A 16,646-nucleotide genomic window follows, 5' to 3' on the forward strand; every position below is an offset into this window, starting at 1 on the left:
AGTAACACTACCCACAGCACCACTGTGTCACCCAGCACTGCCTCACAGTCAAGGTCATTTCACATCACTCTGAAATTTAGAATAAAATAAATTGGTATGTATTATGTCTTAACACCATGTAAACTTTTTTATTAACTTTACATATAATGTTAATTTTTATTTGGACAGGATTGTAAACGTGTGAAAACGTTGCTAACTCTTGCTTGCAGTGGCCTAACCCTATGCACAATGCCCAGTAAATGAGGCATAGGATGGTGAAAATTACCAATTTGCTTTAAATCCAAAGTCTGAGTGGAAACCAAATACGGGGGCAGGTGTATTCAAATAAAAGGCAGGAATAGCTGCTGGATGGGATGCCAGCAGGGGTGGAAAAGGTCCTGAGAATTTATGTTTAAATAAAAGAATAGATAAAATGTCAAAATCTTATTCAAATTAAAAGTGGCAGTGTACAGTCCAGCTTATGTTAGCTACTGGAATTGATGTTAGTCTAACCTGCCATCAGCAAAAAAAAAAAAAACAGGTTCGCTTAGCAAATAAGGCAAACTTACCTCAGCATGACAAATTAGATGGAGCCAGTGGCCATAAAAATTCAAATTCTCAAAATTCTGAAATTCAACACTGCAGTCCAGCAGCTTATCCATAGTCAAATGCATACATTATGTTGATTATACTGTGTAGCATGAGAGTCATGGCCTGTGACGAGTTGGCACAATTCTTGATAGTTTTTTCTACACTGATGAACTCGATTGGATGCTAAACTGAAATGATTAGATGCTAAACTGAACCCATTCATTTGCTATATATAGCTAGATGAGAGAAGAAGAGAACTTCATGATTTGCAATGAGTACTTTGAAGGTCTAAATAAAAATATAAGGAGTAAAAACTTTTTCTTTTTGGAAATGTAATTAAGTAAATGTACAATTATTCAATTTCAATAGTACTGAAGTAAAGACAGTAACTGGAACTCTGGATTGAACCAGGGACCCTGGAGGCAACAATGCAGTGCTTGTTTAACAGAGTACTGTATTGTGGAGTATTATTTAGTAGAGTATTATTTATATCCAAATGAAACTTGCAAAATTTTGACCAAATATTAATTAAGTACTAATACTTTTGTATTAAAATTAATGAAATTTTGATTTTTATGAAATGTAATGCTAATGCTTCTGATGGTTAAATACCTCTGTGCATAAAGTCTGCATGATGCATAGGCCATACATGGATTTTGGTCAACTTAATCTGCTGTGTCTCATTCCAGGACAGTTTCATTGGAATAAAAAAGTGAAGAATAAAAAGCTGTAAGGCTTCAATAAATAGCCAAAATATTTCTATGAATTTTAAGAATCTGCCTTCTTAATAGCTAGATTATATTCAGTAAATAAATCTGTACTCAGGGGGTCAGTGGAGGGGTAAAGTAGCTGCAGAACGTCTGAGAAGCCCTGATTTGAAACATCTCATCATTATCAAACTCTGTAGAACAAATGATTTGTTCATTTGGTCAGTTAATAATTATTAATGAAATATGTTAAAAGTGTTACAGATAAAGTAACATGTTTCAGAAATGCTAGGTTACATGTCATGTACTGACATAGCAGTCAACAGCAAGGATATGTACACCAGTGGTGGAATAATTACTTACTACTTATAACTTTACACAGTATTATTCTATTAAGAGTGAAAGCTAAACAGGAATTCGCTTCAGTCAAACCTGTAAATAAATCATACATAAAAATATCAAAAGTAAATATTATGCATAAAACCTAGAATAAATATTCTCCAATATTTCTATGAATGTGACAGATTACTGAACAAACAAATAAGCAAATAGATAGATAGATAGATAGATAGATAGAGGAATAAATAAAAAAAATCCAAAACAATGCAAATCAATGCTCTGGCAATAATAAAGTTGCTTATTATATTGTATATTTAAACATTGCAAAATGATTTGTCTTGATGTGATGTGATGTACAGATAGTATCTATTCATATTTGTAATTACAAGAAGATGAATAATGTCAAGTGGAATTCATATTATGATTTTTGGAAGATGATGAAGATGAAGATGATGACATTGAAGATGATGACGATGAAAGAAAGAAAGAAAGAAAAGGAAGAGCAGGATCCTTGGTATGATCCCTGATGTTGGTATCATTCCCATTGCTAAAGATGATTTCATGGTTGATGAGGGCTGTTGCTGTAGTGCTGTGACCTACGGAAGCAGAGAAAGTTCAGTTTCTCCTCACAGTCTCTCATTTGCCAAATCCCTTCTTTTTGTGCTAAAGCACCACAGCGCAGGTTTCTGGCAGGGCACTGGTGTTCGCCCTCACTAGACCAGGCCCGGTACCTCATGGGATGTTGAGTAGTCCAAAACCAGTGTCCGTTGAGAAAGCGCAGACCGGTCCACACGTGTGCTGTTTGTGCTGCCCAGCCTATGTTTACAGCTTCTTTCATCCAAATTTCTGATGTCAGACTGACCAAGTCAATGTAGTTATTCCTGCAGTAGTCAAGAGCCTCTTTCCATGTCACTTTCTCCTCCACTAGAATCACATCAAACTTCATCATGCAGTAAAAGCTGAGATTCCATGCGCATGGGACAGGAGTGCATACATGTGATGCATTCAAGACTAGACCACACATTCCTGCAGCATGTTTGTCTTTCTCAGAAACAGGTGCACAAATTGGTTCAAGCTCCCCTCCTGACCACTTTGTCAAATTATTACTGTCTATATATAGTCCAGTCCACTTCCCAGCCTGACACACTTCATAGTAGTCTGTGTTGCTGGGACAAGAAGGAGGCAACGTAACTGGAAGAGAGTTTATCTCCTCCTGGGTTGTTACAGTGGACAGATCATCATATCTTAGTCTGCAGTACTCTTGAGCTTCAGGCCAAGTCAGTAGCTGGCTCACATAGACATGCTGCTTAACAAGACAGTTAGTCAGTCCATAGATACCCATGATGAGCAGCACAGCAGCTGTATCCTTCATCTTCATTTTGACCTGGAGAAGTTATTGAGCTAACTTGTGATTTTACAAGGAGACTGCTTTTTTGAGTACAGAGTTAACCGGTAATATAGTCCTGTTACATGACATGATCGAGGGTGGCCAATCGCAGAGGATCTCAAAACTATGACCAATCACAGTTCTGTGTTTTTCATAAGAATTTACTAGACCAATGACTGGTCAGAAAGTTAAATTTAAATGTTTTGTTTGAAAGGTCAGAGATGGCAGCTTTAGTGAACATATAGTGATTACTGGTATGTAGTTCAGGCAAATGAAAACAAATAGGCCCATAAACCATCTGTAAAATCTGGATGGCATTAAAGCATGAAATCAGTAAAATCAGCATCCAAATTAGGTAGAACAGGAAATGAACAAGAAAGGAAACAAGAAATGAAGGTTGTATACATCTTTTAAAAAGTAATTAATGGACAAATAGCAGTGCTTGAACTGATTTTTAATGAAAATACACATTCATATATTAAAAAAAGATAATGGATGTTGTGTCTACTTCTGATACTGATGACTATTTTCTAAATACAGACATTTTACAACTTCTGCTGTGTGCTTTCATTATGCCAGATTTATCTTCATAAGCAAGCTAAAATAAACTGAAAGAAAGTGAAATTTAGTCTAATGTGGTTCTGCTGTATTTTAGCTTCCTCTTCCTGTCAGAAACCTACTACAACAATTTTCTCAAAGTTAAGTCTTACTGAAGGATGAAAATGTCATTGCAGCTCTTAAAGACTATACAGCAAATTCACTAAGTACCAGAATGATGAAGTAACATTTTAAACTGATTTAAAGTTCATACGGCTAAAACTGTTTTACTTTAGGATTTGAGTCCATCACTGAAAAACATTTTGATTTTACTTCATTTGTATTTAATTGCACTAACTAATTGCACTAGAGTAACACAAATTTCCCTGCCCCATTAACTTTAACTGAGGTTCATATACTTAATTCATTTCATCTTTACTGTCATTCATGATGCTTAGTTCCAAAGCATGGCGATGGTGTTCTAATAGATGTCATAAGTGCCTCTGTGTGTGTGTGTGTGTGTGTGTGTGTGTGCGCGCATCTGTGTAGGAGGATAGGAATACTGCTTTCATTTATATATTCTTTAGTACGAACTGCAGAAAAAAGAGCCAAATGTTTTCTTTTTGGGTATCGAGGATTAGGTTAGGGTTAGATTTAGGTGTAGGCTTAGACTTAATTAGTTTTGTTAATAATTATTTCAATGGAAGGTCATCACAAGGATAGTAAGACAAAGGTGTGTATGTGTGTGTGTATAGTAGGGTATAATCCCACTTTTACATCCAATCCATACATCACACTCTAGTCACATAAACTCCCCCAATCCCAATTAATTAGGAGCTCACAGCTCATAGACGTACATACATATTGTAGAGGGGTAGAATGACATTGCTGGTTGAGCAGACAGTTTGGGAGCAGTTTCATCTTGAGGCTTCATGTTGACCTGGCCTACAACACTTAATGGCTTTGACCCTTCATCTTCTACACTAAAGACCAGTTACGTTACACTAATACACAGACCCGATATTTTAAGAAAAGTATTTTATCATAGCAAATAGGGAACCACACCCTTTAGAGACATATAGCAGGACTTCATTAACCATATGAGAAGTATTTACTGTATTTGTTGTTTATTTGTTATTTAGGCAGTGGAAAAACAGCAGGAGACAATCAGCCATGTAAAATATTTTCATTTTAAATGAGCAGTAATCACTGCCATCAAAATGCAAGGCTAGAATAAATGATCTGGCTTTCTCAACCAGCTTGTTTCATGATAATTTGCGTGAAACATCTTTCATTCATTCTTTATATGATAACTCTCTAACTTGCTTGACCTCCAGGAGTGTTAATGTATGCAGAAGTGGAGTAGGACCATGTATTGCCAACGGCAAACTGACATTTACACACAAACACACGCATACACATACACACACACACACACACACGCTCCAAATATTATTGTCACAGTATGATGCAATATGTGTGCGTATATGTGCATGCATGCATGTGAAAAAGGGTGACAGAGGGAGAGAAAGTGCATGTATGCCCTTGTCTGTCTGATGTCCTACCCTACCAGTAAGAGAGGCATCTGCAAAAGCTGCAAATGTGTGTGTGTGTGAATGAGTTTGAGAGAAAAAGAGAAGACTGTTATGACTGCTCATATCTGCAAGATCCTTAGCAATTTTGTGTCAAGGACAAACAAATCTGTCCTTCCATGGCAAAGGGAGAACATGACAAATGCCTATGACAAAAGCAACATTTTTCTGGCAAGCAGAGTTCTGTATGTTCACTCATATTTGTTGTAGTAGATACTAAAGGGCGCCACAATCTACAAAGATCTTTTGCATTCAGTCTTTATTGTGCTGATGTGTGTGCTGCTGGTTTGAATGCCATCATCATCATCATCATCATCATCAGTAAGTGTGTATTCTGTGTATTCTTTTTCCATACACAGTGTGTCTTCAATGTCAGATTGTCCACAATGCCTTCATCAGTCTCAGTGTCAATCAGGGTTTGGCTTTAAAAATATCCCAATTTTTCAAATATCCCACAGAGCACCATTAAATTTATTACTAAAAATTAAAGATTATGGCACAACTATGACTCTACCTAGAGGAGGCTGTCCACCAAATGTCAGTGACCAAATAAGGAGGGCATTAATCAAGTCAAATTTATTTATATTGCCCATTTAAAAACAACTATCATTGACCAACGTGCTGTACCAAAGTATCTAAAAAGTCTAAGGATATTAAGAATAATAAAAGCTATAAAATAAAACAATGTGTTTAAGATGAAATAAACATACAGAGAGAGAAATAATAAACAAATGATTAAAATAGAAAAGATAAGAAAGAGCCCAAAAAATAAGAAGTGGTAGATTAAAAGGGGGAAAAAAGAGAAAGACAGTCTGATCAGCCCAACTCAAAAACCAGAGTGAAGAGGTGTGTCTTTAGCCTGGGTTTAAAAGTGTCTAGAGTCAGTCATTAGTCAAAGAAACATGTAAGATGCCATAATTTGGGATTTAATTATAATTAAACCCTGACTGATAGTTTTCCAGAACTTTATCCCGGACTTGTTTTGGTAGCTCCTTGGTCTTCATGATGCTGTTTGTATATTCTCTAACAAACTCTGGGGTCTTCCAGGAACAGGGGTGTTTCTGTTAGGATCAGGTGACACTTTAATTGCACACATTCCACTAATTATGTTATACTTCTGATGGCTGGTTGCACTAGAACTAATTTAGGGGTTTCACAGCAATGGGATTGAATACTTATACAATCACAACTTGTGTGCATTTATTTGTAAATAACTTTGCTAGATTGAGTTTCACCTGCTTCAGTATTAGGGGCTATTTTGTGTAGATTGTCATATAAACATTATTAACTTCATTCCAGTTCCAGCTTGTTACACTACAAAATGTGGAAAGGTTCAAGGGGGTGAATACTTATGCAATCAGACGTTTTGTGAAAGAGTGAGCATGCTGTGATGTAGTGGTAATAAGAGAGGACTTTATTAATGTCTGTATCCTTGTACCATTATCCAGACAATGGTACAACTTGCTCCTCATATGATAGCAAGAACAACTCTCACATTTCATTTTCACAATTACAGCTTTATTAAAAGTGCAGTGACGAAACTAAAGCCAGGATCAGACACGGGCACAGAGGAGCTGAATAATAATGGTAATGCTTAAAATTTGATGAGAGAAGAGGAGAATATTTCCTGCATGAGAATCTCTCTAGGGGGGTAACAAACATACAGATCTATCTATCTATCTATCTATCTGTTCTGCTATGCTTATAAGAATAAACAGGAGGAGCCTGGAGCCACCCACAGCTCCTATCCACAGGCCACAACCCAAACTCTAACTCCCACCACCCTGATGAAGGCCAGTCCTCCAATTTATTCACTCTATTAGATTAACAGTGTAATGTTGGGGCTGTTCTAAGACACACTGGGTCCTGTACTTTCCTCGCACAGTTTGGGTTTTGCTCTTCGTCGTCACTCATGCATGATCTAATGGTCGGATGTGGAGGTTCTGAAAGAACACCTCCAGCTTGTGCTCAGCATGAACATGAATCTGCAGATTTTTACGCAGATCCTCGGGGTATCAAGCAGCTCTGAGCTGATGAGGCTTAGCAGCGCTGAACTTGGCCTCAGGGTGCCAAAGAATTAGACAAAGTCGAGATAAAGGGGCAGATTTAGGATTACTGTCTGCGTCCTAATAAGCACCCGTGCGCGTCCCTAATTCCCCTTGATCTCTGTAATCTCCGGAACAATGTGACGATTGTTATTCATGCGTTTGGATGGTAAATATGATCACCGAGCCACTAATCCTGACTGCAGCGGGCAATTTGCCCTGCGTTGGTTACGTCAGCGCGTCTGTGGTCTCTCGTCTGCTCGGTCTGGAGCTCGCAGCGCGCATCACAGCCGTGCCAGAGCGGAGAGTTTCTCTGTCAACTCCGTGAAGTATAAGCGAGAGTGGCACCACGCAAATCCGCCTCCGGTCAACTCAGCTAAAGGTTACGACACATCCATGCACTTTGTACAATCCGGGCAAGAGTGAAACCTCCTCTACCTGTTACTTTTCTTCTTTTTTCCCCCCTTCTTTCCCTGTCGCACTTTGTTTGCGCGGCTGCAGCGGTCCATCATTGCCCCCAAAAACCACGCCGGCGTTTTAACGCGAGCTTGTCGGGTGCTGCAGAGGAAGCGGCTGGTCGGCGCGGCGCTGGCTTTCGTCGTCATGGTCGTGGTGCTGCTTGTCGCGATTCCCTTGCTGGTCCAGAGCTCCACCATCTCCGCGCACTACGAGATGATGGGCACCTGTCGCATGATCTGTGACCCGTACAGCCCGAAAGCGAGCGCCACGGCGCTGGAAGTCATGCAGGACCTCGGCGCCATCCCGCCGCCGCCTCCTCCGTCTTTCTCCCGTGGGAACAAAGGTGAACCGGGCCGCCCGGGGAAGCCTGGACCGAGAGGTCCTCCAGGTGAACCTGGTCCCCCCGGACCGAGGGGGCCGCCCGGGGAGCGGGGAGATTCCGGGAAGATCGGCTTCACCGGAGGTCCACAGGGAACAGCCCGGACTGAAACCGGAGAACTTGGCTCGGCGTTTGGGAGTGTCAAGATCGCCTTCTACGTTGGTCTTAAAAACCCACACGAGGGTTACGAGGTGCTCCGTTTCGATGATGTGGTGACTAACCTGGGCAACCACTACGACCCTTCCACTGGCAAGTTCACATGCCAGGTGTCTGGAATTTACTTCTTCACTTACCATGTACTGATGCGCGGAGGAGACGGAACCAGCATGTGGGCAGACCTCTGCAAAAACGGCCAGGTAAATCACTTTCTGTGATATGCCTCATTTTAACAGCATATAGATCTTCATTCAGGTAAGTAATTTGGAGGAAGTAATATTCTCATGCTCTAGATATATGCGCAAAAAAAAACAAAAAAACATATAGACACAAATACCAACTGACACCTGATTTTATCAGAACTGATCATCAGAAGATGCGTCAAATGGAAGAAACTGTCACTAACTGTCACTAAACTACAGCATTCAACACAGCGAGTGTAATTATAAGTATATTCTGACCGTCACCCATTTCTGTAGGTATCTAAATACATCTCTAAAATAATTTAATGTATGACTATAAGCTATTTTGAAATAAAACATCCCTCTTTTGTAAGCTGTATAAACTAACATGTTAAGTGTTATCATCACTACATCATATCCATTTAAACAAACCCTAGCCTATATCTTCATAGATATTACAACTACACTCATGCAGAATTTAGATTCATCGACATGCAACTGGACACAAATAAGACCTTTTAACTGTTTAGTAATTAGGCCTACAGCTTAATACTGTAGTATGTGGCTTTGGGCTTATTAATTCATATACAGTATCCACATGTTTCATATACTTATATATGTAATATACACATACTTTTATCTTCACACACTCATATCCCACTGCCACATGTCCCATCTCTCATTTGGTGTTTTGTTGGTGAACAGGTTCGAGCGAGCGCCATCGCCCAGGATGCAGACCAGAACTATGACTACGCAAGCAACAGCGTAGTGCTGCATCTGGACTCAGGGGACGAGATATATGTGAAACTGGATGGCGGGAAGGCACATGGTGGAAACAACAACAAATACAGCACTTTTTCTGGCTTCATACTCTACCCGGACTGAGCTGGAGCACAAGAACAGACACTGAAGTGAATGCTCATTTATCAAGTTGACATTAACACAGGTTGAAGCCCCGTCCAATTTAGTGCTTCATTTCTGTGTATCTGTGGAAATATGCTATTTTATTTACTGCCTGGACCATAATGTATACAAAACCAGTGAGAAGTTAATGTTTGAAGTTGAGCTCTTTTTTTTTTTTTTTTTTTTTTTACACACAGCAAAATCCTCAAGTGTAGAATTAACACCTGCAGTGTTTGGGTCTGTCTGAAGATAGCAGGCTGGTGTGTGTGTCTTTGAGTGCACTGTAATTAATATATACAGTATTCTTATTGTAATTCTTGTTTACAGTAATGGCACATTGTACTTTTTTTTTTAATAGAATGCAACGATACGTATTGGTAGCAGTATACTACTATAAATACCACTGCTGAAATGTTACAGTTATACTATTATTTTACTTACTTTATTGACAAATATGCATCTTAAATGAATTTAAAAAGTCAAAAAAAAAAATTCTAACAGAGCAATATGATAAAATGTGTTTAATAAAGCAATCGTTTCAGTTCATTTCATATGAGAACAAACATAAGAGAACAAATGTGACACAATTTATGGGTCACTGGCCTGAACACCACAGGAAAAAAAATCAGAAAAAGAACCAAGAAAGTAAACAACAAAATATCATGCCAGCATTATGTGTCTAGCTAGGCTTAGATTGCATAGTGTTGCCAACAGTTTTACCTCCTTTTGGCCCTGCTTCCCTAAAATAACTAAACCTTTAAACCTTAAAATCACAATTAATGATGACAAAATAATAGAAGAAGTGAAAAGCAACAACAAATTGCCAGATGAGGTTATTTTACTGCTTCCAGTAAATGCTATTGATGGCTAGTTTCACAGGAGAGTTAATAATACTGTATGTTTTACAATTTATAGTCACAGCAGTGTTACTGTAGCTATACAATAAGGTTCTTTACATTATACATTATAACCCACCAGTACTGTAAATAATTTCTGGGCTGCAGTATCAAAATTTAAAACACACTTAACATCTCATACTGTTTTGAATACTGTTTGAAATTCTTTACAGTGTAGGGTTAAATAAGCCTGTTATTGATCACATACATGAATTCAAAGATATGTCTTACAAATGTTTTCCTAGTAGGCACCCAACAGTCAAAGGCAGTTTTATGATTATACTGAAAGATATACAATCAGGTTAGTTTTAGTTTTAGCTGGATAGCTAATGTAGGTGCCACACTTCAGTAGATTAAAACATATATTTTTATGTTAATTAGTTAGACACTCCCTTAGTTGTAGTGATGTCACCTAGCAACTACTAGTACAGAGCTGTGAGACCTGGGAGCAACACGGTTTTTTGACCGTATGCCTGAATGTTTTGTAAAAAGAATTTACTCACTTCAGTAAATGTTTAAAACAAACAATCTTGGACTCATGTGATGCGCATACAATTACTCCAGCAGCTCTGTTGTGTCACAAAATTATGAAAATTACTGACGGAGTACCACTAGTGTTAGCTGTGAAGATTATGAACCTATCTTTAAGATTCTCTCAGAAATACTACCCTTACCATCCTTCCACATATATTCTCAAATACATGCCAAGCTTTTCACTGCATGCCATCAAGGCATACCTACTCAGAGCTGGTGTGGACTCTAAAACCCATTCTTATTCCCATATAACAACTCAAAGACACACTTTCTGTGCCGTGGAATTAGGAAGATTTAATTTAAAGAAGTAGGTTTTCATTCAGCACTGGGCTTTTTGCTGTGTAGCCTGTTCGACTATGTGTTGTGTGTATCAAACATGTATCTAAACTATATGTCAAATCAAGGTTATGAGGACAATGTCTAAATTATTAGTATAAGTCTGTCTGGGATGTTGATGGATTGCTAGTCCTGTATGATGTATTTGTCCTGTAGCACAATTTATACACTGTACTATTAATATTTATTTAGGTATTTCAATAAATAATGTTTTGTATAACTGGTTTCTTTGTATGTATTAAATGTCTTCCGCAGATACCTCTGAGTCATGAATCATGGTGAGCACATCAAGATTTTAACCACAGCATTTTTTAAATGTAACGTATGCTGTCTGTGTACGGTATAAAATTGAGATTAGCAAATAATGTTTTTCATGTACATCTCAGTAAATGAGTAAAGGATGATTGGGAATCAACATTTCAGCCTATATAGATGTCTTTGTAGGAGTGTGAAAGAGCAAGTGTGTGTGTGTGTGTGTGTGTGTGTGTGTACTGCTAGTTGTTGGCTGGTCCAGCTGTCAGGCTTCCAGCACTACGCGCCTTGGCTCAGCACCAACTTGGCTACCAATCATTGATCATTCTCCTACTGTGCAGAGAGACTGACCTCTTACCCCCTACTGACTGAAAAAAACTGACAGACAGTTGCATAAAGCTGGCCATAATGATTGTGCTTCTAACACATATCAGAGATAAATATATTTTTGTCCCCTTGCAGCAAGTGACAATTTCCTTCTCAAAACATAATCCAAATATTGGTCAATAGTACAAAAACACAATTATTTAATTTAATTTAACAAAAGCTTAGAGAACACTGTGAAAATTGTACAGTACATTAGTCTATATGTTAAAACAATAGACACATTCTTAGTTAGTTAGCCTAATTGTTTTATTGTTATTAGGATTCACATGTGCATGTAGCAATATATATCCTTTTATTTTCATGCATATTCTTTTATTTCAGCAAGAAAAAAAATATATATATAAAACTTGATTGGAGTTTGATATATATGTCTGTGTCTATTATTGCTCTTGTGGCTCCAAATCCCTTGGATTTACAAGCTTTAACAGAGTAGAAAATGTAACTCTGTGTGTGTGTGTGTGTGTGTGTGTGTGTGTGTGTGAAAGAGAGAGAGAGAGAATGAATGAATGAATTTCCCCTGGGTTTCCAAGCAGCTCACTCTCTTCCATTGAAGACTGACATACATTTTGTTCAGTAAGCACTATGTATGACTCATTTACTTAAGTATCAACAATGACTCTAGTTTCTGGCAGTGCGTTAGCTTGTTTGTATCTTTAGACTCAAGTCAGCCTGACTCGAGTTAATCAGCCCAATTGGTTTGAGCTGCCTGGAAGGATATATTAACTCAAATAATTACTCTTTACAACCGCGGTGAGCATAAAAGTATTATTGGCTGACTGGTTGACTGTATAAATCAGCAGGTGTACAGGTGTTCCTATTAAGGTGAACGGTGAGTGTATAATGTGTGTATGTGTGTGACCACATTGAACATCTGGGATTTTTTTTCATTTAAAATTGGAAATAAACAGAAGGTTTTAAAATTTTGAAATATTTAAAATAAAGAAAGTAAATGTTCAATATGTTGAATATTTAATATTCAAGATTCTGCACTATTTTTAGGTCCCTATTTAAATGTAAGCAAATTTGTGAAAAAATTGCCTCACCGCAAATCTCTTCTCTTGATGTGTTCAGACAACAATCTGATGGATTTGATCTAAAATGGATCATAAGGTTTGCACAAACTTGTGGAGTCCATGCCAGCACGAGTGCACACTGTCATTAAAGCAGAAAGGGGATATACCAAATACTAAGAAACTCTGAAATCCATGTAAATATTTCTAAGATTCTACTTTTCACTGAAGTTGTCGTTAATAATATAATTTGTAATGAAAATTGTTGTATTAAATTAGAAAACAACTCAAAATAGAAGCATTTTCACTAGTGCTCTCAGATTATAGGACCCCACTGTATATCCCCTTTCTAATAACTCAAATAATCATGCTTTACAATCATGGTGAGCAGAAAAGCATCTCATTATACACAACACCTTAAACCTTGAGGCGGCTGGATTCCAACAGCAGAAGATCACATCAGTTTCAGCTCCTGTCAGCCAAGAACAGGAAATTGAGTCTACAGTGGGCACAGGTTCACCAAAACTGGGCAGCTGACAATTGGAAAAATACCAGATGAAGTATACATACTGTATATGTATATATATATTAAAGAGGTCGGTCTTTGGGATAGAGTGATATTGGACAGCTGGTGTACAGCCGTATGTTTTTTTTCACACATTTCACAGCCTTTGGATAACACATTTCTCACTCTCCATGAGCATCATCTGTTAGAACTGCCAGTGATTACAGTTTATCCATTACATAAGTCGTAAGCGTCACTGTTACTTTATTTCATCATTATCTCATAGCTAGACATCATGATATCAAAGGCAACACTTTAAATCAACCAAAAGAGCTGCTCAATACTGTTTATCAACACAATTTGGCACCCAAACCCAGCTTTGTACGAAACATTAATCACACTCAGAACTTGTTACTTGTTTATGGCAGTAAAGAATTTTGTTTATTGCCGTAGATGTGTGCAAATTTCTTTTGCATCGAAACACTCCCTTGGAGTAATAAAAGTAAGTGTAAATAACAGGATTGGTATACTTTACTCTCTGGCCTTTAGATGTGGAACACATTGTCACTACTATAACTTAAGCATTAAATATTACCAATATTAGTCAACTACATGCAATATGGTTAATAAATTGAACTTTCCAATGTAACCAGGTCTGAAGTTCAGTTAGCAGACTTAATGAGAGTATGTAAGACGTGTGTGTGTTAAACATTTTAATATATTTTTTTATGTGTTTTATTACAACTGTATTGTTAGATGTTTCAACATGAAATTTCTTCAGATTTTCAAATGTGAAATATTTTGGCATTTAGAGCTTAGAGAATACAGTAAAAGAAAAGTAAACAAAAGAAAAGCATTTAAAAGCATATACGATTATAATGTGGTCTTAGTAGACTTAAAATAGTGGCCTTAGTAGACTTAAAAAGTTATACCATTGATTAATTATTTATTCAGACTGAGGCATTGCTTCATGAGAAACATATATACATACTTTAGACTACTTGTACACAATAAGGCGCTTTCTGCTTAACAGCTTGTGATGGAGCTTGCAGTCAGAGCTACATGTATCCAGTCTTCCAGAGCTGGGGATAGCCTCCTGTCGTCTCTTCTACCTCAGTGAGTGCCCAGACAACATATGTACACTGCACCGGATTAGGGCCAAATATAGTGCTGCATCCATCAGGTGTCCTTTTGCACAACTGCCCAATAGCAGACCTGATCCATCTTACAGATCTGCACCAAAACAGATTTAGAACTGATCCAAGTTAACAACAGATAAATCATCTGGTCCTGAACTGATGCAGGTCCAGTTGTTATTTTTAATTTCTAGCCCAAATGTGGCACAGACCTGAATCTCATGTGGTTCAAACTTAAGTCAGTTAAACCAATCTGTCAATAGTAAACATTTATTAAACAAAATTATGACCAATTACTACAGTTTATTTATTTATTTTTTTTGGCAAAAAGCTGGTTTTAGCAGGTAAACATAAACCACAGACTTATTAAAGTTCAAAATGCACAATCTCTGTTCCTCTTTTGGGTGCTCCCGTTAGGGGTCACCACAGTGGATCATTGGTCTGCGTATTTGATTTGGCACACTTTTTATGCCAGATGCACTTCCTGACGCAACCCTCCCCAGTTTTATCCAGGCTTGGAAACGGCACTGAGAGCGCACTGTTGCACGCAACCCCGCTAGTCCTCCAGGGACCCACAATCCCTGTTATCTAACCTTCTTATGTTTATGGAAGTACCTGTATGAAGATGAGAGGATTTCAAGTGCATGAATACACAGAATTGGTGATTTCAGGGGCTGTAAAGTGTGAGTTCATAGGTTTGTTTCTCACTCATGTTTCCCTGAATCTCATGCCATGCATGCCTCATCCATTCTCAGTTCATCAGTGCTCACTTGGCGTACACACCACAAACACACACACACACACACACACACACACACCATTATTCTATCCATTGAGCACATATAAAAACATATGGTTGTGGCACACAACAGAATCATGATGCATGTGTTGAGTGATACAATATGAAAATGTCCCTTCAAATATTAATCAGGTGAAATCAAGTAAAAATAATGCCAAATGAATGTTGCAATTATAAAGTTGTAATTTTATTTATTTATTTATTTATTTAACCAAAATAGCAGATAATATTAAAATAATTCTAAGGTCATGATATGTTTCAGGAAATCTAATTAAAAGTGATAATATAGTCTTGGTCTATTGGTTTTTGTTCGTGTGTGTATGTAGTCTTCACTCTAGAGGCATGGGTTCACTCTGAACTGACAAGAAAACAAAATGCAGATCATGAATCATCCTCCACTTTAAAACAACGGAGCTCTCATTTAGATCAGATAAAAATACACACATAGACACACACACATGCACACACACACACAAACCTAACTAAAATACTGGCACACATATACATACACAAACATAACTACAATAGTTTACAAATACAGCATCGAGTGGGCAACATCGGCCAGGAGGAAGGTCTCACTCTCTCTCTTTGTCAGGTGTGCAATCTACAGACCTGTCAACAAATCAAACCTATAGTACCAGGGGAATTACTGACATTTCACTACGCTGATCTTAACACTATTGTGTGGGTGTAAGGGGAACAGTTTTCATTTTGCACCTGGTGACATGTACTTCTTGTAGAACCTCTCATGTATTTTTTATGACCTATTGCTGGTCTGTTGTTCAGAATGTGTGCTATGTAGGATTTGCATTTGTAAAGTGTGTATATATATAAAGTATATATATATATATGTTAAAGTGACCAGTTCCATACACAGAGACACACACAAGTCCACTGGAATGCTTACATTGAGTAATCTACACCAATCACATCCCAAGGCGTAGCGGTTCTAAGGTCAAACTAAGGTTCTTGAGAATCTTTGAGATAACTGAGGAACTTTTGTTTTTCTTCTCTCTCTGTGAAACTTAAGATACAGAAGGTAGATAGATGCGAAATGATAGATACATAGCTCTAAGAACTCTAAGCAAAAGATTCTCACTATTTTTTTTTTCAAAGGTATAGACCTTTGACTTTACCTTTTAAAGTCCAAATATGTAAATTAAATAAGATTTGAAGATACACTCCTTTCATTTTTGGTAACTAAAGGTACAAAAACAATTAACTTTGAACGTACCATATCTTGAATGGTACAAGTTAATTTGGTTTTTTTTTTCCAGAGAGTGTATTATTGTCCACCAAAATAACCACCATAAAGTTGAATGTTTCACAATTTTTCCATTTCCTGCATTTGCACTTTTTTGTGTTATAGTTCACAAGCTGAGTAATCACAAAAGCATTTTTCCCCCTCTTTGTTAGGACAAAAAACTTTTTTCATTTTCGTAATACTTTGTTTAAAGGGTACTTGCACTGGACTTTCAGATGCATTCATAAGCACTGCATGAATCTTTTATCAAGTAATAATGGATGATTTATGA

At 37.6% G+C, this 16,646-nt stretch overlaps 1 protein-coding gene across 1 annotated transcript; it reads left to right on the plus strand.

Moving 5' to 3' along the window:
• Nucleotides 1-6,972: 6,972 nt before the first annotated feature.
• Nucleotides 6,973-11,377, plus strand: c1ql2 (complement component 1, q subcomponent-like 2). Its single transcript, XM_026909779.3, has 2 exons — nucleotides 6,973-8,371; nucleotides 9,059-11,377. The coding sequence occupies exons 1-2, from the start codon at nucleotides 7,781-7,783 to the stop codon at nucleotides 9,236-9,238; spliced, it is 771 nt and encodes a 256-aa protein (XP_026765580.1). The 5' UTR covers nucleotides 6,973-7,780; the 3' UTR covers nucleotides 9,239-11,377.
• Nucleotides 11,378-16,646: the final 5,269 nt, after the last annotated feature.

This window comes from Pangasianodon hypophthalmus, chromosome 5 (genome assembly GCF_027358585.1).
Source record: "Pangasianodon hypophthalmus isolate fPanHyp1 chromosome 5, fPanHyp1.pri, whole genome shotgun sequence".
NCBI classification, from domain to species: Eukaryota; Metazoa; Chordata; class Actinopteri; order Siluriformes; family Pangasiidae; genus Pangasianodon; species Pangasianodon hypophthalmus.

Coding starts and splice junctions, on each gene's coding strand:
- c1ql2 (XM_026909779.3), top strand. CDS start 7,781: ATGGTCGTGGTGCTGCTTGTCGCGATTCCCTTGCTGGTCCAGAGCTCC. Junction 8,372..9,058: donor ACCTCTGCAAAAACGGCCAG/GTAAATCACTTT, acceptor GTTGGTGAACAG/GTTCGAGCGAGCGCCATCGC.